Source organism: Ahaetulla prasina, chromosome 3, assembly GCF_028640845.1.
Source record: "Ahaetulla prasina isolate Xishuangbanna chromosome 3, ASM2864084v1, whole genome shotgun sequence".
NCBI lineage: Eukaryota > Metazoa > Chordata > Lepidosauria > Squamata > Colubridae > Ahaetulla > Ahaetulla prasina.
The window spans coordinates 13761855-13788337 of NC_080541.1; the positions used below are offsets into that span (position 1 = coordinate 13761855).

The 26483-nt window shown below is 41.0% G+C and overlaps 1 protein-coding gene across 3 annotated transcripts in view; it reads right to left on the reverse strand.

The window, feature by feature from the left end:
- Positions 1-1800: 1800 nt before the first annotated feature.
- Positions 1801-26483, reverse strand: part of PHF20L1 (PHD finger protein 20 like 1) — a 66186-nt gene continuing 41503 nt past the window's right edge. For all 3 annotated transcript variants that reach the window (XM_058174536.1, XM_058174535.1, XM_058174537.1), the window contains 11 exons: positions 26146-26398; positions 22404-22610; positions 21628-21684; positions 20914-21012; positions 18693-18857; positions 16597-16778; positions 15802-15901; positions 14475-14670; positions 13106-13472; positions 6843-7008; positions 1801-3891 (listed from right to left, as the gene is read on the reverse strand). In XM_058174536.1, the coding sequence (XP_058030519.1) occupies positions 3749-3891; positions 6843-7008; positions 13106-13472; positions 14475-14670; positions 15802-15901; positions 16597-16778; positions 18693-18857; positions 20914-21012; positions 21628-21684; positions 22404-22610; positions 26146-26398 (1935 nt within the window). In that variant the 3' untranslated portion in view covers positions 1801-3748. The remainder of the gene's footprint in view (positions 3892-6842; positions 7009-13105; positions 13473-14474; positions 14671-15801; positions 15902-16596; positions 16779-18692; positions 18858-20913; positions 21013-21627; positions 21685-22403; positions 22611-26145; positions 26399-26483) is intronic.

The following is a 26483-nucleotide window of genomic DNA, read 5'->3' on the forward strand; positions in this document are numbered from 1 at the left end:
GACAATGATGCTTGGTTTTTTTAAAATATACTATCTTGATCTTCTGAAGTCCAACAACTACATTGAAGGTGCAAGTAAAGTTAGTAAGTCGCATTTCTCTGTATTACATTTGTTTTGGGGCAGCTGTTTACCCTAATGCAATGCACGCCGAGAAATGGAATTATTTTTTTATGTGTGCACATTTGTTCAGGGATGTGTGCGTCTATGAGCCATAGCTATTAGGAGTTAGAATATAGAATAACAGAGTTGGAAGGGACCTTGGAGGTCTTCTAGTCCAACCCCCTGCCGAGGCAGGAAACCCTACACCACTTCAAACAAATTGTTATCCAACCTCTTCTTTAAAACTTCCAGTGCATTCACAACTTCTGGATGCAACTTGTTCCACTGATTCATTGTTCTCACTAGCAGGAAATTTCTCCTTAGTTCTAAATTCTTCTCTCCTTGATCAATTTCCACCCATTGCTTCTTGTCCTGCCCTCAGGTGCACTGGAGAATAGGTTGACTCCCTCTTCTTTGTGGCAGCCCCTGAGATACTGGAAGACTGCTATCATGTCTCCCCTAGTCCTTCTTTTCATTAAACTAGACATACCGAGTTCCTGCAACCGTTCTTCATGTGCTTTAGCCTCCAGTCCCCTAATCCTCTTTGTGGCTCTTCTCTGCACTCTTTCTAAAATCTCCACATACTTTTTACATTGTGGCGACCAAAGCTGGATGCAGTATTCCACAGCATTATAAAGTGGTATTAACACTTCACACGATCTTGATTCTATCCCAGTTTATTCAGCCTAGAACTGTGTTCTAGGTGTGGGTTACAGCTACTCCTCAAATTATGACCTACCCATTGCAAGCTGCCGAAAATTACCTTGAGGTAAGATGGACGGTCAATAAATTTTACAAACAAACAAATAAACAAACAAACAAAACAAACAAACAAACAAATAATAAATAAATATCCTAACAGCAGACTTACGGGGTCAGGGCCTCTCTCGCAATCATGGGACTCTACTTTGGGTTCCTGAGCGACATAATCACATTTATGGCCATTTGCAGCGCCTAGTAATCACGTCACGGTCTTTTAGAATGATTTTGCAAAAAGCTGGAAATTACTTCAGATTGACAACCCAGTGACTTGACGCGGCCGCCTTGACCACCACAAAAAAATCCTGTAAAATCGGAAGTTGATGAAATGGCAAAATTGACTTTGATTAAAGAAAAGAACGTAAGTACTTTTGTTTCCACATGGAGACCGCTTCTGAACTTTGTACTTGAAGTGGAAAAGAATGATTTTGGGTTTTTACCGAGTAGACTGATAGATCTTTACAGAAATGACTTGTTGATACTATTATGAAAATAAAACCCCAGAAAGTTGTGATTTGATGTTAACACCTTATTTTACTGCAAGAGAGTGTCGGAAGTCAATGTTTCTTCTTGCTTTTTTCTTATCCTTCCTTACTTCTCGTCCCGCTTTCCTCCTCCCACTGTTTTTCTATTTACTTTTGTATTTTGCTACTTTACAATATTTTATAAATGTTAAACTGAAAAAAACAAACAAACCCACGGCTGTAAAATTGGGTCGGTCAAATGACAGACCCATTTTGGAACGGTAACGGGCAAACTTGCATTACAGGACTTCGTTTAATCCTAGTACGTAATTACTGTGGTGTATTCTTCCTTCCGCCCAAAACCCCAGAGGGTGGTCTTCAAAGCCCCCAGGGGCAGCACATCTGCCTAAAGCCCGCCTTGAAATGCTCAGGATTTATTCAACACTCTGAAAAGCAAACCGAGGAGGCAGAAAGAGGGTGCGGTATGCAGAATAGTTTAATAAACAGCTTTACATACAGTACCTTACATATAGACAGTGTATTTGCAAATTTAAATACATTTTAATGTACAGTGGCTTGTACTCTTATCCTGCGGCGGTTCAAGTTTATTGTCCTTCATGTAGTTCTCACACTTTTATACATATTGCCAGCACTGAAAAAAGTCTGGGAGGCCTTAAGCTTGATATTCTCTTGCTACCCTCAATAATGCAGCGTCTCTTGAAGAGTTAGTATTTTTTTTAAAAAAGTATTTTTTTTTTTACAAATTTCTGTACATAGTTTTTTTAAAATCTTCTCTCTTCCTCTCTCTCTCTCTCTCTCTCTCTCTCTCTCCATCTCCCCTTTTTAAGAAACAGTTCATTAAAAGGTAACATTTTATATATTTTGTCACCAAAGTTCTTTTTAATTGTAAGAAAACTAGACTTGTCAATATAAATATGTCTCTAGAATGCAACATGTGTATGAGCACGCCCATACACAATACATGCGTGTATATGTATACACACATCCGCACGCATACAAAGACATATGGGCATACCTCAAGAGGTATACTATAGCACTGGGTGCAGCAATAACGCAGATAAAACTAAAAGTAATTGGGCTTGGCCCAGAATTTCATTTAAAAACCCAGCTAACTAGGTGGACTTTGGTTTCGTTAACAATTTGCCAAATCATTAAGTGAATGCGTAAATACAGGTGATGTATTTTACGCTGTACCCCTTCGAGAAGGGGAGCTCCTAACTTATATTTGGGATTCGCCGAGAGATTATACAGACCATGCCATGTTTTGCAAATCGCTCAACGATTCCAAGACTTTTGGCGCGCCTAGGTTTATCTCCCTGGAATAAAAACAGCAACAACTTTCGTATTTCCTTTCATTTCATGTTACAGAGAGTAAAAAGGTAAGGAGTAGACTCATTTCACAGCCAATCCCTGGAGTTTCGGATGTTCTTTTGATTCCTCAAGCCAGCTGAGGAAAGTGGGTATTGCAGCCCAGATCCAGCCATTATAGACACAGTATCCCTCAATACTTTTAATTGTAGCTTGCTCAAATATGGATTTGATGCAATTCTGGTTGATGCTGGCAATATGGAGGACTCGATATGAGAAGTCTGGGGGGGGGGGGGAAGAGGAGGGGGAAGACCCCCATCAACTGACACGCCCGTTTCAATGTTGTTGGTTTTTTAAAATGGGTTTTGTGTTTTTTTGGCACTTCTGATTATGACTTTCCCAGGTTTGGTTTCTAAAAATGGAGCATAAGATTCAATACGCAAGGAAGGCTCGGCTTAAAAAAATATTCATAGAGAGGCTACCATTTAAAAAAAAAAAACAGTTTCTCCTGAAAAGGAAAGCTAGAATTTTAATTTTTTTTTCTTCTTTTCATTTTCCTGGATCTCTACAGTACTATGGAAAACAGGCGTTTGTTCAACTTTCAAGTGACCAACTGAGAACAAATCTCCTCCTTCTACTGTCCAGACTCAATCGTGTAAAATTTGTTCCTTCTTTCCAATGCAGATTGCCTTGGCTGGACTTCTTTTGTGATTAACCTTTTGAAAAGTTTGTGGGGCTTTTTCTGTGATGTTGCGTGTGAAAAGGTAGGAAAACATGCCTGGGTTGAGGTTTCCGAACCCTCAGAGGTGGGGGGGGGGGGAAAGACACAACCTCCTTTTATTTCCCAGCCTTTTCAGATCAAACCGGTACGAATCTTTCCTTGATGAGTGAGGTTTCTCCCTTTTCCCCTATCACACCACACGCCGTTTTCAGTCTAATGAGAGAATTGGCAGAGAATTAAGGAACAGCATTCAGGCTTCGGGTTTTTTTGTGTGTGTGGTTTTTTTTTAAGTACCCTTTTGTGAGTCTTGTCAATCAGAAGAAAACCCATCGTCGGAGCCCGGCTGCCTGTCTGCATTCCTTCATCTTTCCTTTTGTCATACAGAGCAGAGGGTAGCAATTTGTTGGACTTTACTCATGTCGGAGATGAGCTGCTTAATGCGGCGCTTGAGCTGAGGCAGACGGGTGAGGGGGTCGGGCGGCTCCAATTCTCCGGTGAAATCAAGCCAGCTTTCTAAAACTGTAAGGGGGCAAAAAGAAAAAGAAATGAAAAGCTGACTACGCACGGTGATCTCTTGATCTACTCTAGGACTTAGAACAGGGGTGTCAAACTCAAGGCCCGCGGGCCGGATCCAGCCCGTGGGGTGCTTAGATCTGGTCCACGAGGCTGCCCTGGAAACAGCAAAGGACTGGCCCACGGTGCCTTTGGCTGCAAAAATGGAGCTTGAGAGGGCCGCGTGCATGCAGCCCTCACCCCCCGTCCGCCCCCCGTTTTCACTGGCTATCAAAACAAGCTAAAAACAAAAGGAGAAATGTTTCCCCTTTTTGCTTTTGAGCATGCAAGAAAGGACAGGAAAGGAGAAAGGGAAAGAAGAAAGAGCAAGAAAGACAAAGAAAAAGTAGAGAAGATGGGAAGAGAGCAAGGAAGGACAAATATGGAAAGAGGGGAAGGAAGAAGAAAGGAGAATGAAGAGGGAAAGAGGGACGGAGAGAGGAAGGAAGGAAGATGAGAGGTAGGGTCTGAGGGAAGTCCTCCCTTAGCACTTGGCCACCACAGGTGCCCCCGACACGGGTGATGTCCAGCTGCCTACACCCACCCTGGCCATGCCCCCCCCCCGGGCCACCCCAAGATCAAACACAATCCTCAATGAAATCAAGTTTGACTCCCCTGACTTAGAATCATCGAGACAGGGTATAGTCCTCGACTTATGACTGCAATTGAGGCCAGAGTTTCTTTCGTTAAGCAAGGCAGTTAAGTGAGTCATGTCCAATTTCTTTTTTCATTATTATTATTAATTACATTTATTAGTGCTTAATGAACATTGTGTTGTCTGAATATTTAGTTTGCTTCACAACTCATATTACATTCTTAATCTCCACTCATTTTCCCCAACCATTGATAAAATAGATTCCATGTTTGATCATATTCCGTATCTACTTTCTGTTTAATTCTTAATGTCAATCTGTCCATTTCTGCACGCTCTAGTATTTCATTAATTATTTCTTCCTCTTGTGGTGTTTCTTCATTTTTCCAGGATTGCGCAAATACAATCCTTGCTGCTGCCAAATCATGCAATATTAAATACGTACTTTTCTTTAACTAGTTTACCCGGTATCATACCTAATAAAACTAATTCAGATTTAAATCTACATGCTTCAATATCATCTTTTCCAGTATTTATTTGAGTCGTGTCCAATTTCAATGACCTTTTGTGTCAGGATTGTTAATCGAATCATGGCAGTTCTCAAGTGAATCATGCAGTCCTTAAGTGAAGCTGGCTCCCCAACGAATGACTACAGATAGTCCTCGACATACCACAGTTCGTGTATTGACTGTTCACTGACTGAAAAAAGTGACTTTTGTCCGTTTTTGCAGTATTCCCCCCGATCATGGGATCAAAATTCAGATGCTTGACAACAAACTCATACTTATGCGTCCTGGGGGTCACATGATCCCCTTTTGCGATCTTCTGACAAGCAAAGCCAATGGGTAAGCCAAATTCACTTAACAACCAGGTGACTAACTTATCCACTGCAGTGATTCACTTAACAACTGTGATAAGCAAGTTCACAAAACGGGGCAAACCTCACTTAACAAATGTCTCACGTAACGACAGAAAGTTTGGGCTCCTTTGTGGTCATAAATCGAGGATGAGCTGTAATTTTGGGAAGCCATCCGGAAAGATTATAAACAGCGATTCCAGGGGCCCCGAGATACCACAACCTTTATAAATACACGGTTGCCAAGAGTTCAAATTTTGATCATGCGATTGTAGGGGATGCTGCAACCATTGTAAGAATGAGGACTGCTTGCAAAGTTATCTTTTTCAGTGCTGTTGCTACTCTGGATGGTTTTAAGTCCAGGACTATCTGTAATTCTGTGTTTGAAACACACAGAGAGGATCGTAGCCGTGTGGCCTCACCTTTTTTACAGACCAATAATAAGTAGATTTTAATCACCTTAGAAATCCCAGAAGTGTTCCTCAAAAAGACACTTCTGGACTCTAGAGACCTTCCTAGGAATAAAGGCAATTTGAGTGCTTTTCTATGTGCCTTTCCAGCATCAACCATTTGGTATGACAGTTTGGTGTAGTGGTGAAGGTGCTGGTCTAAAAACCAGGCAGTATAAAAATCAGCCGGACAAACTTGGGCCAATCACCAGGAGACAGTGAGTTCTAGTTCCTCCTTAGGAATGAAAGCTGGCTGAGTAATCTTGGGCCAATCACCAGGAGACAGTGAGTTCTAGTTCCTTCTCAGGCATGAAAGCCTACTAAGTGACCTTGGGCCAATCACCAGGAGACAGTGAGTTCTAGTTCCTCCTCAGGCATGAAAGCCTACTAAGTGACCTTGGGCCAATCACCAGGGGACAGTGAGTTCTAGTCCAGGCATGAAAGCTGGCTGAGTGACCTTGGGCCAATCACCAGGAGACAGTGAGTTCTAGTCCCTCCTCAGGCATGAAAGCTGACTGAGTGACCTTGGGCCAATTACCAGGAGACAGTGAGTTCTAGTTCCTCCTCAAGCATGAAAGTCAGCTAAGTGACTTTGGCCAATCACCAAGACACTGCCGGTTCTAGTCCCGCCTAAACCATGAAAGCTCCTGGGTGGCTTGCTAAGTCACTCTCTCAGAGCCCAAACCACTTCAAAAGACTTGTTGTTTTGGGGCAAATAGGAAAAGGAAGGTGTGTTGGATATGTTCCCCACCTTGGGTTACTTATGAAAAACAATAAAGATGGGGTAAAAAACAAATGAGGAATTTTATCGCTAGACTTTTTCAAATGTAAAAGCCAGGCGGGATAGGGAATCTAGCAAACACCCAACAATACCCTTTGGGCATATCTGCGTCTTTGGGTCTCGAGCTAAAACCCCCAAATTTATTTTGTCCAGCACATTTTATACTTGTTACGCTGCCCAAATAAAAGAGTTTTGGGAAAAAGAGAATGTCAGCATTAAGCTCGGCCTTAAAATAGTTACCATCGACTTCCTTCTCAATCAGGTCCATTCTACTGGTGACTTCGTTCTGCACATTTTCTATGTGGGTAAGGAGGTTTAGCTGCCACTGAAGACGAGCGTCCACGTGTTCCTCGGCTCCCCTTTTTTCGTTGAATACAAACACGGTGTTCCCTTCGGTTGAATGCCTCTGCGCAGGGACCGCAAAAGAGAACCAGGTTATCAAAACAGTTCGAACAACTTCAGTGACCCTCAAGTGGCCTTTGCAGGGAGATGAAATGGAACTGCTGCTTCTGAATGACTCGGCAGAAACGGAGGGTCAGCTAGGGCAACTCCTCCACTGCAAAGAGAATCGGTTAACGGCATTCATAATAAAAATGATAAAGCACAGTACAGGAAGTCCTCAACTTACAACCATTCGTTTAGAGAGCGTTTGAAGTTACAACGGCCCTGCAAAAATGGAATGGAATGGAATGGAATAGAATAGAATAGAGTAACAGAGTTGGAAGGGATCTTGGAGGTCTCCTAGTCCAACCCCCTGCGTAGGCAGGAAACCCTACACCATTTCAGACAAACGGTTATCCAATCTCTTCTTAAAAACTTCCAGTGTTGGAACATTTACAGCTTCTGGAGGTAAGTTGTTCCACTGAATAATTGCTAGAATAGAATAGAATAGAATAGAATAGAATAGAATAGAATAGAATAGAATAGCTTTATTGGTCAAGTGCTGGTTACCACCTTTAAAGTGCTCCATGGCTTAGGGCCCAGGTACTTACGGGACCGCCTGCTGTTACCTTATGCCTCCCACTGACCCGTACGCTCTCACAGAGAGGTCTTCTCAGGGTGCCGTCCGCCAAGCAATGTCGGCTGGCGGCCCCCAGGGGAAGAGCCTTCTCTGTTGGAGCACCTACCCTCTGGAACGAACTTCCCCCCCCGGTTTGCGCCAACTACCTGACCTTCGGACCTTTCGCCGTGAATTGAAAACTTATTTGTTTACCCAAGCGGGACTGGCTTGATTTTTAAATTTTTGACTTTTTAATAATTTTATTGGGGTATTTTAGTATCAGTCAATTTGACGGTTTTAATTCGGCCATTTATTGAATATGTATTTTAATTGCTATCTTAATTTTGTATATTTAATTGTTTTAATCTTGGCTGTACACCGCCCTGAGTCCTTCGGGAGAAGGGCGGTATAAAAATTTAAATAAATTAAATAAATAAATAAATAAAGTATGGTTAGACACACAAGGAATTTGTCTCTTGTGCATAAACTCTCAGTGTACATACAATAGTGATAGATTATGACCGTTTTTCACACTTATGACTGTTGCAGCATCCCCGTGGTCATGTGATCAAAATTCGCACACTTGGCAACTGGCATGTATTTATGACAGTTTCAGTGTCCTGGGGTGGGTCATGTGATCATCTTTTGCGACTATGGAGATTCTGAGTCATCCAGGTCATGGTTGCCCTGCAGGTGTTTTTTCCAACAGGCAGCTGGACTTTTTTAGTGTCTTTCCCCCCCCCCCTTTCAAAATGCATCACTTCCCATCCAAGAAGCTTCTTCTAATGGAAGCTTCAGTTAGAACTGAAGAATGAAAGAATCTCCTTGGATGAGAAGCAAAACATTTTCAAAGGAAAAAAAAAAAACCCAGGAAAATCCAGTTGTTTTTTTAGAAAAAAAAAACAGGTCCTCGGGACGTTTTTGCCATCTTCTGACAAGCAAAGTGAATGGGAAAGCCAGATTCATTTAACAACTGTGTTACTAACTTAACTTAACTTACGGGACCGCCTGCTGTTACCTCACGCCTCCCACCGACCCGTACGCTCACACAGAGAGGGACTCCTCAGGGTGCCGTCCGCCAGGCAATGTCGGCTGGCGGCCCCCAGGGGAAGATCCTTCTCTGTGGGGGCTCCTACTCTTTGGAATGAACTTCCCCCTGGTTTACACCAAATACCTGACCTTCGGACCTTTCGCCGCGAACTGAAAACATATTTGTTTGTTCGCGCGGGGCTTTCTTAAATGGTCTAGATTCCGAATTTTAAATTTTATTTAAGTCTTAAATTGGGGTTTTTAGATTTTTAACTATTTTAATTTTCGGCCACACTGTATAATAAGTTTTTTAATTTACTTGTAATTGTACATTGTTTCTTTTTACCTTGGCTGTACACCGCCCTGAGTCCTTCGGGAGAAGGGCGGTTTATAAATCTAATTAAATAAATAAATAAATAAATAAACAACGGCTGTGGTTCGCTTAACAACGGCGGGAAGAAAGGTCGTACAATGGGGTAAAAAAAAAATCACTTAACAACTGCCTTTGGGTAGCAAAGGAGAGTTTGAGCTCAATTGTGGTCATAAGGACTACCTATAGTACTTGTTAGAAATCGTAAGATCCAAGACCCCAGGGATTTCTCAGCAAATGAGGTTGACAACCAAAAGTCTCTGATTATATTCTAGAAAAAAATGAATCCTCTGCCAATTTCAATTATTTCCTGAAGTCATGCAGATGCTTAATTGAAGACCAACTGGCTATTTAAAGTTCACCTCATGTATGGAGAATTTTCTAGTCCTTTTTTTAAAAAGCTGCGACCTCCATGTCCATGGAACAGCAGAAGAAGATGGGTTCTGCACGGTTCCTGTTAGTCAGAAATATTAGCCGCAGGAATTTCTCGCTGACTGTAGTGGTTCTTCACATACCAGTGAACAGTGACAGAAATAAGAAATCTATCCAGGGTTTTGCTAATTCAGATCTCCAACCATGTGGAAACAACACAATGGGAGCAATTTGATTGTCAAGGTTCATGAAGGGGTCCCTCTCAACCTTCCAGTTATATAAAAAATGATAGCCTAAACGCCCAGCAATCCTCAAGTTTTCCACTAAATTCTGTAATACCCAATCAAATGTAGACAGAGCATCAATCGTTCTTTGATTCATATTCATTTTCTCTCTCCCCCCCACATCCCAAGGCCAGATTCATGAATAGAAGGCTTTCTTGTACTAATTCCACAACATAACCTGTTCCCACCAATTGTCTGGAGGGATTGAAAGGGAAGAAAAACTTAAGACGTGCGTTTTTGCAATCGTAAGTTCGTTTACGCGGGCCACACACAGATATGACTAGAAGTTGCATATCCTTTATGGTCAAAAAGAACATGCAAGGAGGACTTTGTAGACCAGAATGGAAGCAAGGGGAACAACAGACATATGTGGGCCACAAGGTGAATTGTGTAAAACAGGGGTGTCAAACTCAAGAACCAGGGAACGGATATGGCCCGTGGGGTGCTTAGATATGGCCTGTGGAGCTGCCCTGGAAACAGTGAAGGACCGGCCCATGATGCATCTGTCAGCAAAAATAGAACTGCATGCAGCCCCATCAGAATATTCATGACTGGGAAGACATGGTAACAAAGGTCAGCCAATGAATAGGCATAGCAACTAAGTCAGCCAATGGGAGCTGAAACAGTTTGGAGTCTGGGCGTGGCTTAGCTCCGTGTGCTGTGCTGAGAATTGAAACTGAAACTAGTCTGTCTGCTGTACTCTGCTTGTGTTTTGCTGGTACCTCTGCTACCACGTTGGAAGAACCGCTGTTGGTATTGTATATTTATCTCATATTGTATATAAAGAAATTAATGAATCCTGCTGAATCAGCTATCTGTGTGTGCTTTCTGGATGTGATTTCTGCAACGAACTCTGACACACACACACCCTCGAGCTCCTTTTTCGCTGACAAGAGGGTTGCAGGAGGCGGTTGCAGCCGGAAACAGAGCTTGTAAGGGCCGCGCATGTCCCCCCAAGCTCCCTTTTTTGCTGGCAGAGAGTCATAGGAGGCCGTCGCACCCGAAAATAAATCTCGGGAGCCCATTTTCACTGGCAGAGCACTCAGGCCACCACCAGCTCCCAAACACACGATTGACATGGAGCTGGTCATGCCCCCCCACCACCACCCCAAGGTCAAACACAACCCTGATGCGGCCCGCAATGAAATCGAGTTTGACACCCCTGATCTAGCAAGATCAAAGGTAGCTATGTCAGAATACCGCCGTGAATGATAAAAGTCTACCCATAAAACAAAACAAAAAAAGCCCTCCATCTCCTTTACCCTGGCATGGTGACCACCATGACATTGGAATAAATGAAGAAAGATAAATGCATGGAAATTTTAAAATCATGGCAATAAAAGGAATGGTCCAAAGAAGACTTTTGAAGTGCACTCCTCTTTTTCTGGTTACTACTTGAAGGAATGAATTCTTAGAAAAGGTTTCTGGGTGACTGACCTAAAAATACTGGTGAACCTTATTATGGGGCAGAGCTGAACCTCTAATAGGCTTCTGTTTCTACTATAAAAATATTAAGAACTAAGCTATTGTTGTGATCCGCCAGCAGCCTGCGGAGCTGGCAGCAGAATCAGACAGTGAGGAGGCTGGGGAGGACAATGAGCCAGTCCTGGAATCAGGGGAAGGCCCGGATGAGGATTCTGTGTCAGAGGCAGAGATGGGGCCAGGGCCATCTGGGAGTTATGTGCGGACTCCGGAGCCTCCAGAGTCAAACATCAGAGAGGCAGAGGAACAGGGGGAGCCTGTTCCTAGTGGACGCATGCGCAGAGCTGTCAGAAGGCAAGAACAGTTAAAGGGATGACTTGGGAGTAAGGCTTGGAGATGATTGGCTCCTCCCATAAGACATAACGTGGGCCTTTGCAGGAAGCAACTTTGTGGATGGTGTCGGTTTGTACTTTGAAGCTCTGTTTTTGACTCTGTTTCCATGTGGCCTTGCCAAGATAATTGCCAATTAGGTCTTTGGCAGTGTGTCAAAGATAAAGGTGGGTGTTTACCAGCCTTATCCGAAGGACTGTGGCAGACTTCTGTTGGATTATTTATAAACACTTGATGATTCAGCACATGCTGTGAATGAAAGGAATTCACAGCCGTCAAAATGAAAAAAAGGGGTTTGGGGACCAATTGTGTACTTTTTACTATATTAGGAAGCCTAGGTCAGAACAGTTATCCCAAAGTTCGATCGTTTTTTAAATTTGGATCCCTAGCTGGAAGGGATTCTATGGATGAGCCCATTTCTACTGACTACTTTGGAGTACCATTCCTGGAGCCTAGACGCACTTTTGCCTCTGATCGTCAGCTAAACACAGAAACAACAGAAACGAAGCATAAGAATATATATAAATAAATAAAATAAATAAATAAAATGGTTGTTAAGCGAATCTGGCTTCCCCTTTAATTTTTGTTTGTTGGAAGGTCGCAAAAGGTGATCACATGACCTCAGGACACCACCATAAATACCTGCCGGTTGCCAAACATCTGAATTTTGATCACACGACTGTGGGTATTCAACGATAAGAATGAAAAATGATTATAAATCATGTTTTTTTCAGTGCCGTTGTAACTTCAAATGGTCACTTAAAAGAATGGTTGTAAGTCAAGGACTACCTTACAGGCTAAATTGCCCTATTTGGAAAAGTTGCCCTTTTGTTCAGGAGTGACACAATCTCTTTTCTTGGATAGTTCTTCCCCAGAGGACAAACCAGAAGCTCCATTAAACTATTCCTCCAACCATTCAAGATGAGGAATTTTTAACTATATCTATCTATATCTATCTATATCTATATCTATCTATCTAAAAAAATCTATTAATTTTTCTATAAATTTTATATAATCTATAAATAAAAATTATTTTATACACAGAGAGAGAGAGAGAGGGAGGGGAGGTTCAGTGGCTAAGACGCTGAGCTTGTCAATCAAAAGGTCGGCAGTTCAGCAGTTCGAATCCCTAGTGGTGCATAACAGGGTGAGCTCCGGTTACTTGTCCCAGCTTCTGCCAACCTAGCAGTTCGAAAACACGTAAAAAATGCAAGCAGAAAAATAGGGACCACCTTTGGTGGGAAGGAAACAGCGTTCCATGTGCCTTTGGTGTTTGGTCATGCCGGCCACCTGACCACGGAGATGTCTTTGAACAGTGTTGACTCTTCGGCTTTGAAACGGAGACGAGCACTGCCCCCAGAGTCAGAAACGACTACACATTATGTGCGAGGGGAACCTTTAGCTTTACCTTATATGTATTACTTTTATATATCAAAGGCAAGGGGAACAGGGGGAGTGATGTCACTTTGTCATGGCATTATAACATAAATGATGCAAATCCCAAAATGTGCTTCATTTGGCATTATAATGCCATGGCACACACAATGTGAACGGGGCTTCTCCTGGGTTTCCCTGGGCTAGAAGACTTATTATTTTTTTGTCTTTGTAATTCTAAAAGGTGAACAGGTTGATTTACCTGATGGCCCAAACCATCTTCTGTGGATGAGTGTTGTAAACAGTTTTTCTCGTCTAAGAGACGCTCCTGGTTCTGTTCAAAACTGCTGGTATCGTCATCCTCTGAGCTGGTGGGATCAACAACTGGTTTGCAATCCAGACCAAAACTCGGTTTCTGGTAACTGTGTTCACTTCTGATGTACGTTTCTTCTATCTTTGGAGCTAAGCGAGGGGGCTCTTTATGATTTTGACTATGACACGTCCTTCCCAAAGAATTAACGGCTTCGGGCACAGTTACGACCCTTCTTTCTATTCCAACAGTGATTTGGTCGTGATCCTTCCGCACGCCTGTGCAAGCCCAGAGATGAAGATCGGGGTGATGCTTATTTCTGAGGTAAATAAATTTTTAAAAAAGATTAATGCGGGTGAAACTAATAAAAACACCAAGTCATATAAGCACTGTCTGAATAGAAAAGAAGCCAAAAAATATAAATATACTGTACTTTTCGGAGTATAAGATGCACTTTTTTCCTCCTTAAAAGAGGGTGGAAATGTTGGTGCGTCTTATACACCAAATGCAGCCATTTTGGGCCTTCTAAAACCCCACTGCGTGCGTCCCATTTTTGCCAAAAACAGGCCAGCTTTTCTTAAAAAAGGGGCCTGCAGAGTGCTCCTGGGGGCTGGGGAGGGCAAAAACGCGACACGTGGGTTTGGGAGGTCAAAAACTAGCCCATTTTTTGTGAAAACGGGGCCTGCAGAGGATTTGGGAGGCCTGCAGAGTGCTCCTGGGGGCTGGGGAGGGCAAAAATGCAATGTGTGGGGGGGTTTGAGGGGCCAAAAAAGGGGCCCATTTTTCACAAAAATGGGGGCCGCATTTTGCTCTCCTGGCTCAGGAGCACTCTGCAAGCCTCCCAAACCCTCTGTGCGTCCCATTTTTGCAAAAAACGGGGCGCACAGGGGGTTTGGAAGTCCTGCAGAATGCTCCTGGGGACTGGGGAGGGCAAAAGCTTTTTTTTTCTTGTTTACCTCTTCAAAATCTTGGTGCATCTTATACTCCAGTGCATCTTATAGTCCAATAAGCACAGTCTATGCCTAATATTTCAGTTTAAAAAAATGAAATGCTGATTACAATGAGAGGTTTCCCTGGTGAAACATCTCAAGCAGTGTTTCTCAACCTTGGCAATTTTAATTCTCTGTGCTGGCTGGAGAATCCTGGGAGTTGAAGTCTGCGTGTCTGAAAGCCGCTAAGATTGAGAAACACTGATCTAAAGTGCCCATGCACTGTTCAGATTGAATAGTTTCTGTCATTAATAATTGATTGAAAGGGAAATCCTCTGTAATATCAACGTATAATCCTCAAAATTACATAGAAAGCTACAGGATACGCTTACTTCAGTATTCCGATCTTCAGCTGTAGTCCATGCAATATTTCTGTAACACCATAGATGTCAGCCAGAAGGCGATGCGTTGACACAATCTTTTTGGCATTTAAATGGGAATAATTCTCTTTTAAGAATGACAAGCCACACATGTGGCCATTGTTCAACCAGTCTTTGTCACAGAGATATTTGGCACTCCATCTCTGACCTGGAGGAAACAGGAGAGTGAGATTTTTATTATATTACCAACATTCCCAGAAAATTATTCTGGAACAATTATAGTCAAAAGAGATCAAATTCCAGTAGGAAAAATGTACAAGTGGGAAGCAAGCGTTTATTTAACAAACTGTCAAAAGCTGTTAAAACAATGGAAACTTCTCTGTTTATCAAGATTATAACACCCATAAGTCCATTCACACATTTATGATACATTCATTCAATGTTTAAAACCCAGAAGAGTTCCCTAAATACAAAGACAGGAGTGGAGGTCATAGTAGAGTAACACAAAGAGCCCAAGAAAAATATTCAAAAAATTATAACCACAAATTTTGGACAAAAGGATGCACTGTAAATAATATATGCACATATACAATGTAAAACACATAAACACACTACACAAAACATGTATTGATGTTTGAAAAGCTTGAGGAATATGTTCTCTTTCAAAAACAAATAAGCTTCAACTTACATCATTCATTTAATGACCATCCAAAGTTACGACGACAGTGAAAAAAATGACTTATGACCAGTTCTCACACTTATGACCGTTGCAGCATCCCCGCAATCTCGTGATCTATGTTCGGGTGCTTGGCAACCAGCATGTATTTATTATCGCTCAGTGGTGCCCCTTTAACAAAATTGTATGGCTGTAGAGACCACTGCTTCTGATGACTTCAAATGGTGCCTCCACATTTTGAAAAGTCAAATAATTTCCATCTAGGACTCCAATGGAAATCAAAGTCAAGCTAAGAGAGGAGGTGGGATTTTCCTACTGCACATATATCCCATTTCAGTGACATGGTTACGTTTTAAAACTTAAGACCAATCTTCAAATTACATTGTGAATTATAAATATCACAGGAATATAAACACTTTCTTATTGGCACCTGGTGGCAGGATACAGTAATTAGAGGCTTTTTAGGCTGGTAGATTAGGGAAAGGCTGTACATGAGTTGGCAAACTATTTTGCAAATGCACCTGGGAAAACAATAATCAAAGCAGGCTTAACTGTCTAAGCGCACTCTAAGTTCATTTGTAGACCGTGCTCTTTATATTAATATTAACATGAAATGCAAAGCTTGGAAATCAGTTTGAAAAGGACTTGGAAATGTATCCTTACCAGGTGGATCCCTGCAAATGTAGCAGCTATATTGCTCGGGAATGCTGTCTTCCAACAACCCCATACACGCACTGTGTTGCCAACACAAGCACTCTTCACACTGTCGGGATGATTCAAAACAAGCAGAGGAATGAATGCAGGAGATGAAAGGCATAATCAAGCATCAGTTAAGATTTAACTCCATCGTGCGCAGTCAGATTGTAGTTCTTCCTGTCAAAGTGTTCTTTTAGTACAGATACTCCACAACTTATGACCATTTGTTTAACAATAGTTAAACAAATGGTCATGGACAAATTGGGAAACATGCTTTACGACTTGTATTCAAGCTTATGGCTGCTGCACAACATTTGTGGTCCCCTGAATGCAATACAGGTGCTTGGCAACTGGCTGAATGAAAAGATTTGGCTTCCCTAACCTCATAGTAAAAAGCAAACAAATTCGTTCACAGTACTTTTTGCAACCACAGTCTGAACCGTGACTGTTTTAGCAATAACATCTGTGAACCGACTGGAAATCTGCCGGATCGATCCAGCATGGAATTCATCCTACCAACAAGGATGGACTACTATAAATCAGGGGTCTCCAACCTTGGTAACTTTTAAGACTTGTGGACTTCAACTCCCAGAGTTCCTTGCCAGTTTTGCTGCTGAGGAACTCTGGGAGTTGAAGTCCACAAGCCTTAAAGTTACCAAGGTTGGAGGCCTTTGCTATAAATTACTCTGGTCTAGTGACACGGAGAACTGGGTGAAAATTTTTCTGCCATGGAAATTTGACAGCAAACAACAGAGTTCTTACCTGAATCATGAAGCCTTTTTCCTCATCCATTTCACAGATGCACCTGACTATTTCATTCAGAGCGTCTTCTTCGTCTTGGGACTCTTCAAAATTGGTCGAATCAAAATCCTGATTGTATTCGTCGCCACTCAACAGCAAGCTCTCCGTGGAAGAGTCATCCAAAAACTCCATATCAGAAAGGTCTACGGGATGATTTGGAGGGGGTTTGGATGAACAGATATAAAAGAAATATATAAATAACGTCTTTACCCCCCCAAAAAATGATATAACATAAAAGAAGGACTATGGGGTAGACATGATAGCAATCTTCCAACATGTAAGATGCTGTCACAAAGAAGAAAGGGACAACCTTTTCTCCAAAGCAGGCAAGATAAAAAGCAACGGGTGGAAACTAATCAAGGAGAGAAGCAACCTGGAACTAAGGAGAAATTTCCTGACAGAACAATTAATCAGTGGAACAACTTGCCTCCAGAAGTTGTCAGTGTTCCATCACTGGAGGCTTTCAAGAAGAGCCTGGATAGCCATTTGTCTGAAATGTTATAGGGTCTGCTCAAGCAGGGGGTTGGACAAAGGTGAAATCTACTTACCTTCCTTACCGGCTCAGAAGAGCGCATTATTTCCTGGTTAAAACCAGGAAGTAATGACACCTGGGCGGGTGGGTGGAGCTTTGCTCCACCATTGCTACCGGATCATTGAACTACCGGCCACGATCGCTACCTGATTGCGTGGTTCTGTCCGGTCCGGTAGCATTTTATCCCTGAGTTGGACTAGATCTCCAAGGTCCCTTCCAACTCTATTGTTCTATGTTCTGATATGAGACTGGTTTATGTTTTAATACCCAAAATAGATAAGATATATTTGGATATTTCTCTGCATAGCAGATACTGTATTAACAAAAATGACTAAACTTATTTAGGACACTGTTCTTTCAAAAATGTTTTAGCTGGAGCATAGAAATAACTAGAAATAGTCAAAAAGAGATTGACAGGAATAAGATGAACTAAGGTTTTAACTCTAAACAGCTGGCGAAAAGTACAGCAATAGTAAAACTCCACATTAGCTGTAAACCACCCACTGTGCTCCAACCAATCAAATTAAAAAGGAACAAGAAATGTTACGTTTCATCCATAACTAAACTATCAAACAAAAATAAAAATCCAGCATCTTGTAAACAGCTCTGTCTGGTTGTGCGGACTTCCTGGCCTACATTTGTAAGACTAACATAATTAAACCTTGCAAATTCTGATCTATGGCTAGGGTGGGACTATAACTCCCAGTCTCTTGCTTTCTAGCTTGGTGCCTTAACCACTAGACTGTACCACTAGTTCAGTTTAACTTAAGACTGGGTTGGGGTATTATGATCAGCAATGTTCTTCTTTTTGTATGCATTTTTTCCTCTTTTATTTCTAAGCCACCTGGAGTTGTTTAGGAATCAGGAAACCTCGAAATGTAAATGAATAAGTAAACAAATTCTGTGAAATAGCCCTTTTATAAAGTTGGGTGTGGCAGGAGGGATCCAGAGGATGCTAAGGATTAGTAGCTCCTACAAGTAGTCCTCGATTTACAACACTTCATTTAGTGACCGTTCAAAGTCACGAACGGATTTTCACACTAATGAAGAGAACTAATTGTCTCCTGCAACACTCCACTCCACTTTCGCTCCTCTTTATTCCCTGTAGGAGGGGCCGTTCACCGACCACCTGTGCCTTTACTCCTGAGTCGGCCCTTGTTCCTTAACTGTTCCCTCCTCCTGGCAGCTCTGCGCATGCGCACATTGGGAACAGGCTCCAGCTGTTCTTCAGCCCCACTTATCTCCAACGCCAAATAACTGTCGGATGGCCCTGGCCCCATTTCTGCTTCTGACGCAGAGCACTCATCAGAGCCTTCCCCAGACTCCAGGACTGGCCCAAGTTCCTCCCCAACGTCCTCACTGTATGAGTCTGCCGCCAGCTCTGCTGGCCACTGGCGGGGCCACAAGAGGATGACAGAAGTCTGCATGAAGCGCGATGACCCTTGGAAACCATTCTGTGCAAGTGGAACGATTACATGAACAGGGAAAAGGGGAAAGTCAGTATTGCAAAGCAAAGCAGACCTACTTTCCCCGCTGAGATCGACAGACAAAATAGCCCTCGGGTACTGATAGGACGTGCTCTTCTCCGTTGTGGTGCTGCGGAGGGTCAGCGAGCTGCCAGAAGACCTAGTGAAAGGGGAGGAGCACCTATCGAAATAGTCAAGGGAACTATCCTCAAAGTCGGAGTAATCTGCAAAGGAAACCACAGGGGTGCAGCTGTAAGAGGAATGGTACACGGAACAAAAAATACAACTTTAAATGTTTTAAACCTGAATGTTCACAAACGCCTCAGATATTGCATCGGTTGGCTTTGAAGTGATTTATCAAGCAAAATATGGGGCAGCAAGTCAAGTAACTTCCCACTAACTGGCAACCAGGGTGGATAAAAATTGATGTGTTTTTTTAAAAAATAAATTTTAAAAAAATTGGATTTTTTTATTTAAAGTGGATTTTTTTTAATTTTTATTATATTTATTTAAATAAAATGCTTTTGGAGTAAAAATCTATCTGAGGATAGTTTTATATTTAAGATACATTAATAATTTGAATTTGTTCAGTATGAAACGCAACTTAGGTACGTAGCATGAGGCTGTATATTCCGCAATATTGGGACTGTCAGCGAGTCAACAGCGGGTCACAGGAAGAGCGTCCGCGGGACAGAGATGACAGCTGCTCTTTAAAAATTATGATTTAAATCGAGTTGATTTAAATCAAATCCACCTTGCTGGCAACCCACCCAGCTGGCAACCCACCCACATCATTATAGGCTAAACCAAACTTGGCCCGAATCCTGGCCTTATACCGGCACGGTAAACAATTATCAGCCATAGAATGAAGGTGAATATAAGTGTCCCAGGATAATGTTGTAGGATCCAATCTGGGTAGGTCATCGGAACCAGAGATTTAGTCTTCTGAGCTTTTGGATTCATGCTGAAGCCCATCTTTTGTAGGCTGGAGAGAAGTTCCCTGAAGATGGGCTCCACCACAAGTCCAAAAGTTTGGAAGATACCGACCCAGATTGGATCCTATCAGCCATAGCTTCCCAGTTTTCCTTCCTGGTGGCCAATATTCTGCCATCTTGGCAATGAATGACTCTTTTTTTCCTCTTTTCCTTCCTTCCTTCCCTCCTTTCCTTCCCTCCCTCCCTCCAAATCGTACTGAAAAATAGTGACAAAATCTGCAGTGGTCCACAATCAGGGCTGCCATTCATGGAGAAATTTGGGTACTCCTCTTCTCTTGGTGTTCTGATTTCCTGATTGTGCACAACCGCCAGAGAATCTTTCTTCAGGTCTGAAGAAGCTTTTTGGATAAGAAGTGAAATATCTTCAAGCAAAAGCAAAGAAAGCCCAGTTGCCTTTTAAAAAAAGATCTTTGGGATAACCATGACTGGATGACTGAGAATCTCCATAGACAACCGCAAGGGAAATTCTTTAAAAAAAAAAAAGCCAAAATGGCTTTGTGATATAGAAGTCTCATTTTGCAGGCATGTCTTATCTCCTGTCTCTGGGTCCAGAAACTGTAAAAAGGAAGTTAATAACAGGGAAATCTCCATCTCCATCATACACAAAACCTTAGTTAAATATGAAAATGTTCTACAAACCATGGGTAACAATTGAAGTTCTGGCTTAAGCACCATTTAAAGTGTGGCTCACCTGCTAAAGACATGCTAGGTCGAATCAAATCATGGTTTAGCCTGTCTTGTAATTTATATTCGAAGAACTAATAAACAGTGGAAGTTTGAATCGATTCTCACTTCCCTGTTCATGCTTTTCAAATAACAACAGACCTCTGGGATGTGCCCGTTGCCATCTTGCTGTTCAAAGTTTACATCTTATAAGCTTCTTAGAATCAGAGCAGATGGCAAGAGAACGTTGGCTATAATAAATACCCGGATTTCAGGAGAGAAAAACAAGAGGCCTGCATGCTGCATAATCAGTCAAGTAAATCATACACTTTCACTTTTATGAGTGCCCAGAAAAAGGTCTTTCAAGCTTTTCCGATAACCATCAAATACATGAAAGACTCAGCAGAGATGAAGTGGAGCACCCACTGCTGTTCAGAGAGGACATGTCAGAGGAAAAGGACAAGGTGCACACTGGAAAACAGGTAAAACTAGTCGGCAGGTTGCACATTTTAAAGCAACCTTTGGGGGATTTTATGAACACTTGCTTTAAAATCAAACGCATCACCGTATGAGAGCAACCGCAGGGATACATTTTGCCCGTTTGTTTGTATGTTGGGTATACCATGCTGTTTTGATTTCTTCTTTTTCTTTTTCTTCTTCTTCTGTTTTGACTTCAGATCTTTTTCCTTCTTCTCTTTCCTCTCCTTCTCCTTCTTTTTACCTGCATTGCAAATGAAGGATGGTTTTAATTTGAAAGAATCTAACTCGCTCAAAATAATTGTCATCTAGTATCAATATCCTGCCTGGGGAAAAAACAAAACTGATTGATCAAGTGGATAAAAGTAGATTTGAGCAGTGGAGACACACTGGGGAAAGAAGGGAAATGTGAAATTTTAATCTAGGAGCTCAGATTTATAGTGCAGTAAAATATAGTCAAGTATGAAAATAGCCCAATTTATACATAGCACGAATGTGCTTTGTTCATTTTTTTTCATCTTAGCATCATATATGTTTGCACAAAACTGGCACTTTTTAAGAATGACAGGGTGAATGAATTCAATATAAAAGACATAATTTCAGTGGCATTTTGGCATCAAAAAATACAAGTCCAATAATTAGTAATCGTATCTGTTTAGCAACTGAACCAATTTTGGAATTATAAAATAATCTCAGTTCTTATATTTTCCGTTTAATATGATTCAACGCCTCAAAAATAACTTGAAGAAACAAAACTATCAAATCATTAAAAACAGGTCATTTCTAAGTGATACAGATAATTTTTTTTAAAAAAAGATAAAAAAGATTACCATGAACGTTCTTAATTTTATGTTCCTACCAAGCAAAGATGAGGCTCTTTCTTCCAATTTTGGTTTCCTCTCAATTTTCAGTGTTCCTGTAGAGTCAAAGACGGCACAGATGCATCTAAATTTTAGTCATATTATTTCCAAAAACAAAATGTAGTTTCTGTTCAATGATTATTTTTTTTCTGGAAAGATCGGCAATGATTCCTTGCTATCTCATAAGAAGAAGCTGACACATTAAGACATACATTTATGATTTGAGTTAAAACACGCCAAACCATAAAATATCATTTATAAGGCAAGTTGTGTGAAATCATACAGCATGTTAAACCCAAACCAACCTTTACGTGTTGAATCTAATCTATATGTTTTGATTAGGTCATTTATACATCTTGGACCTGAAAGGTGCATTATTAACCAATGTGCATTATTAACTCTAGGAAAATCTACATAAAATCAAGGACTAAAAAATTAAAAACAGCCTAAAGGCTGTTATTTCCACATAGAACTGAATACAGTAGCAAGACGAAGGCTAGCTACAACGGAGTTGTCCAATCTTAATTATAACTGCAAATTAAAATAACTATCCTTTTCTTACAGAACAATATACAAGGATTGGGCACCAATATCACCTCAAACTTGTTTGTGTTTCCTGGGGAATGAACTGGACATATACAGAAGTTTGCAAACAAACATACACGCACACGTTGCATTTTCTAGATATGCCATCGAAGCATACATAGGTATCAGAGTCCATGAAAATGCACATGCATGTTTAACACACTTGAAAAAGGTTGACAGATTATTTTACCTGGGGCCACCGGAGCTATTCTGCCATCGGTTCCTGTTCTGGAAAGATGGCATCTAATAATTTGGTTCTCTTCCTTCTCCTGATTGGGCTGTTTGCTATAGAGGGCAGCCTCCCCAGGGAACAAGGCTGAGACATCCAAGTTACTGCTTAAGTCAAGAGGAAGACTTAGTCCATGCTTCTCAAGGGATACATGAGCAAGATTGGGAACTACACAAAAGAAAGAATGCAGTATTAACAGACAAGCATTGTGTTCTAAGAGTTGTTAAGTTATACCCCATGTGTGGCAAAGGGCTGGCTCACTAGCCAGACGCTCTTGTTAAGACAGGCAACTTCGGCTGAAGGCATTATTTTAAATGCTTGGTTCCTGTCTCGTTTTGTATTAACAAGGAAATACATTACCCTCCAGTAACGTGTGTGGGTTCATTTGGGGCATGGATGGAGAACCCTTTGCCATGAATGACTGGAGAGAGAGAGACAGAGAGAGGGAGGAAGACATTTTTCTAGAGAATCAGGAAGCAATGAAATCTGTCTCAAAGTGCTGCAAATCTTCATCTCCCGTGGCTATTTTTGAAGGCTCTAAGGATCTTCACCGGCTGCGATCCACCTAAAAAGAGACTTCGCAATGTCGTGGCTGAAGCAGACAAAACTAGATGTCTCACGCGATCATCTTTTTTTAAGGGTGTCCTCATCAGGCTGTTGTTTGAAATAGTTCTGATCCGTCTATAATTCGCCTCTTTAAAAAACAAAAAAACAAAAACAAAAGTGGCGGGAAAGATAAAACTGACTAGGAAGGCTTTTGAGAGTAATAGCACAGGAGCAATCGCTAAAAAAATATTTGTGAAAATAATCACGGGAAAATAAGATTATCTGAAGCCGGGTTGACACAAAAGGCCACGAGTAGTATGAAGACATCTAATCGAGTTGGCTTATATAATGTCTCTCTTTTTAACTCTTGAAGGAAACTGAAGGGTGTTGTAAAAACAATACATACCCTTTTTACCAGCATACCAAATCAAGGACAGAATGATACACATCCAGACCCAAAATTAAAAAAACAACAACTATGTATGCTGAATGCAGGGCTTCTAGAAGCAGTGTGTGTGTGTGTGTGTGTGTTAATCAATCATTTTGCTGACAGACTGTAGACAGTCTAGGCTGTTAGCTGTCAGTAAGGATATTACTGTTATACTGCTTAAATCTGTATTATGGATATTAGATGGTTTAATCGTTGCTTTTCAATTACTGCTCTGTTGCATTCAATGTTTATTTTGATGAATTGCCTCCAATCTGCTTCAGCATTTCGCTATATCTAACAAATTAAGTTATTAGCTGTAACCTGATGTATGATTACCTTCAGCTTTTAAGCAGCTGGCATCTTTTGCAATGACTAAACTACTATCGGCAAAATCAATTATTGGATTGCTGGCTATATTTTTTAGTATTTGGTCTTTCATAGCATAGCTGTGAACTGTTGCAATGTTTAATATCTACTAAAATTTTTGATATGATCTTGTACAGGTAGTCCTCAACTTACAACAGTTCATTTAGTGACCGTTCAGTTACAATGCCACTGAAAAAAGTGACTTATGACCTTTTTCAATTACCACCTTTTCAGCATCCCGATAGTCACATGATCAAAATTTAGATGTTTGACAACTGGTTCAGACTTATGACCGTTGCTGTATCTCAAGGTCATGCAACCTTTTGACAAGCAAAGTCAATGGGGAAGCCAGATTCACTTAACAACCGGCTTGCACCGATTCACTTAACAACTAGAGTAAGAAAGGTCGTAAAATGGGTCAAAACTCACTTAGCAAATGTCTCACTTATTAACCACAGAGATTTTGGGCTCAATTGTGCTTTAAGTCGAGGACCACCTTTATTTATAAGTAATATTTATTTATGCAATTATTCATAAGTTCTTTCCCCACAGAGACAGACAACCCACTTCTAGAATTTGCCTATGGGGAGAAATAAATTATGATTGTGGTTAAGAGTTCCATCCAGACAAAATTAGACAATCACATTAATTTAATGGGAAAGGTTTACCCCTTCTATGAAATACAATTGGACCTGAAGCTTTTGGAGAGACTTAAAGCAAAGTAATTAATTTTCATGCATGTGCAGTCATGAAGATCACTTCAGAGGTGTACCTTGCAGTCCCTAATTACTGAAGCTAAGATATTTTATTATTTAAAATGGCACACAGAGCATCCCATTTCAAATAGTTTGAAGCTTAAAGCACACTTGCAAAGCGCTCCAAATAAAAGTGTTTTTTTTTCCTTAATGAAATATGGTCCATAAAGTTTCACGCCAGAAACTATTTAAAAAGGATCTTGACTTCAAAACACACAAAAAATCAAAGAAAAGGAGGAAGCAGTGGAAACCATCCAATGCAAAACAAGTTTTAATTATTAAATGGAGCTTTTTTTAAAAAAAAATTTAATCTCTCCATTTCCCTATTTAAAATAGACTCAAATCATCCTCAGGAAAGGTTACTTACAGATTTATGTGATGTTGTATCTACTGGGGATGTAATGGTCAATGAATGTTTTCTCATATTTTGGGGGGGGATAACTTTTGTTTAGGTTAGCTGTTTCTTATTCCCTACCCTGTTAAATGAAAATATTCTCTCTGAATCAATTGGATTTGTACATACTTCTGTTTGGATCATATCTTGAGTTTTCTTTCAGTGTGTGACAGTTAGAAGGCAGCCCAAGGAAACAGCTCTTCTGATTCTTCATTTTACCATTTTTTGGGGGGCAGCAAAGTAAAAGGTTTAGGCTGCTATTTCACAAAACCAAAAAACACCTCCCTTCCCAACATCCGATAATCTATAGGTGAGAAAGGATTAAACCTTTGGACAAGGGAAGATGTTCTGAAGTTGGATACGAGGAAAGGAGCAAAAAAAAAATAATAATCCTCTTTTTTTGTTGATGCTGAACATGCTTAGACATCTTCTAAAATGGTAAAGAGATTTCAAGGGATGCATTCCTGGGTCTCGTCTCAGAAAGCAACTTTTGGATCTTTATCTCAAAAGCGGAATACTGCTGCCTGTTAACCAGTAACCGAGAAAATAAGGGAGTTGGTTTGTCGTGCTAGAAGAATATAGGATGGGCTACAAAAAGATAGGAAAAGCTCTCCTTCTTCTCCTCTTTCTTTAATCAGCGGATCACGAAGGCTTTGCTGTTCTGTGCAGTTTGTTGTGGCGTTGTGTCACTGCAGAGAAGGATTCTGCCCTGCAATTTCAAACTGTGTGCTCAAGAGGAACAAAATCAAAAATCAGTCTTGAATCAGTCACCTGGTATAATTTGGGAAAAACTGAGGGGGAAGAGAGGAAAAAGAGGAGAGATGGGGAGGAGGGGAGGATTCCAGTCAACAGGAGAAGGAAATCTTTCAAATTGGAGGAGGGGAGGGGAGGGGAGAGGATTCCAGTCAACAGGACAAGGAAATCTTTCAGATTGGAAGACCAGTTGGTTGCTTTAAATTTTCTTCTGTTCCTCAGATGTTAAAGGTACAAGAAATCTCTATTTCTTGCATATATATTTTTTTTCTGGTGAATTGAATTACAATACTGTTAGACTCCATGACATACCTTCCTTGAAGTCCTGTTTCTTTCTTTCTTTCTTTCTTTTTCAAAAAAATCTACTCATGATCAACAAGTCATATTCAAACAAAACACCCACCACCCACCAATGATGACTTCTCAATTACGGTTATGTTTTAAAACGTCTGTGCTCACTAGTTTTATTTATCCCAGAAGAAGGAAGCTGGGAGATCAAGGTCAAATCCTCCACTTGTATTAACTCTGGGGAAAATGGTGTTTTAAGGGGCTTTAGACACCCTGCAGAATCTCCAGATTCTTGTTTGCATTTCTTGCTGCGAGACTTTCCTGAAGACAAGTTGGAGGGCAGCAGTGCCGATTTCTGAATGTTGGCAGAACTGCTAATATCAGCTTCATTTTTTTTCTGACTTTGAGGCTTAGGTGATATCTCCTGAATAAATAATAAGAAATTGATACTTTTATTGCATTTTCTTCACTGCAGCTCTTGCATTCTATTTTTGATTTTTTTTTATAAA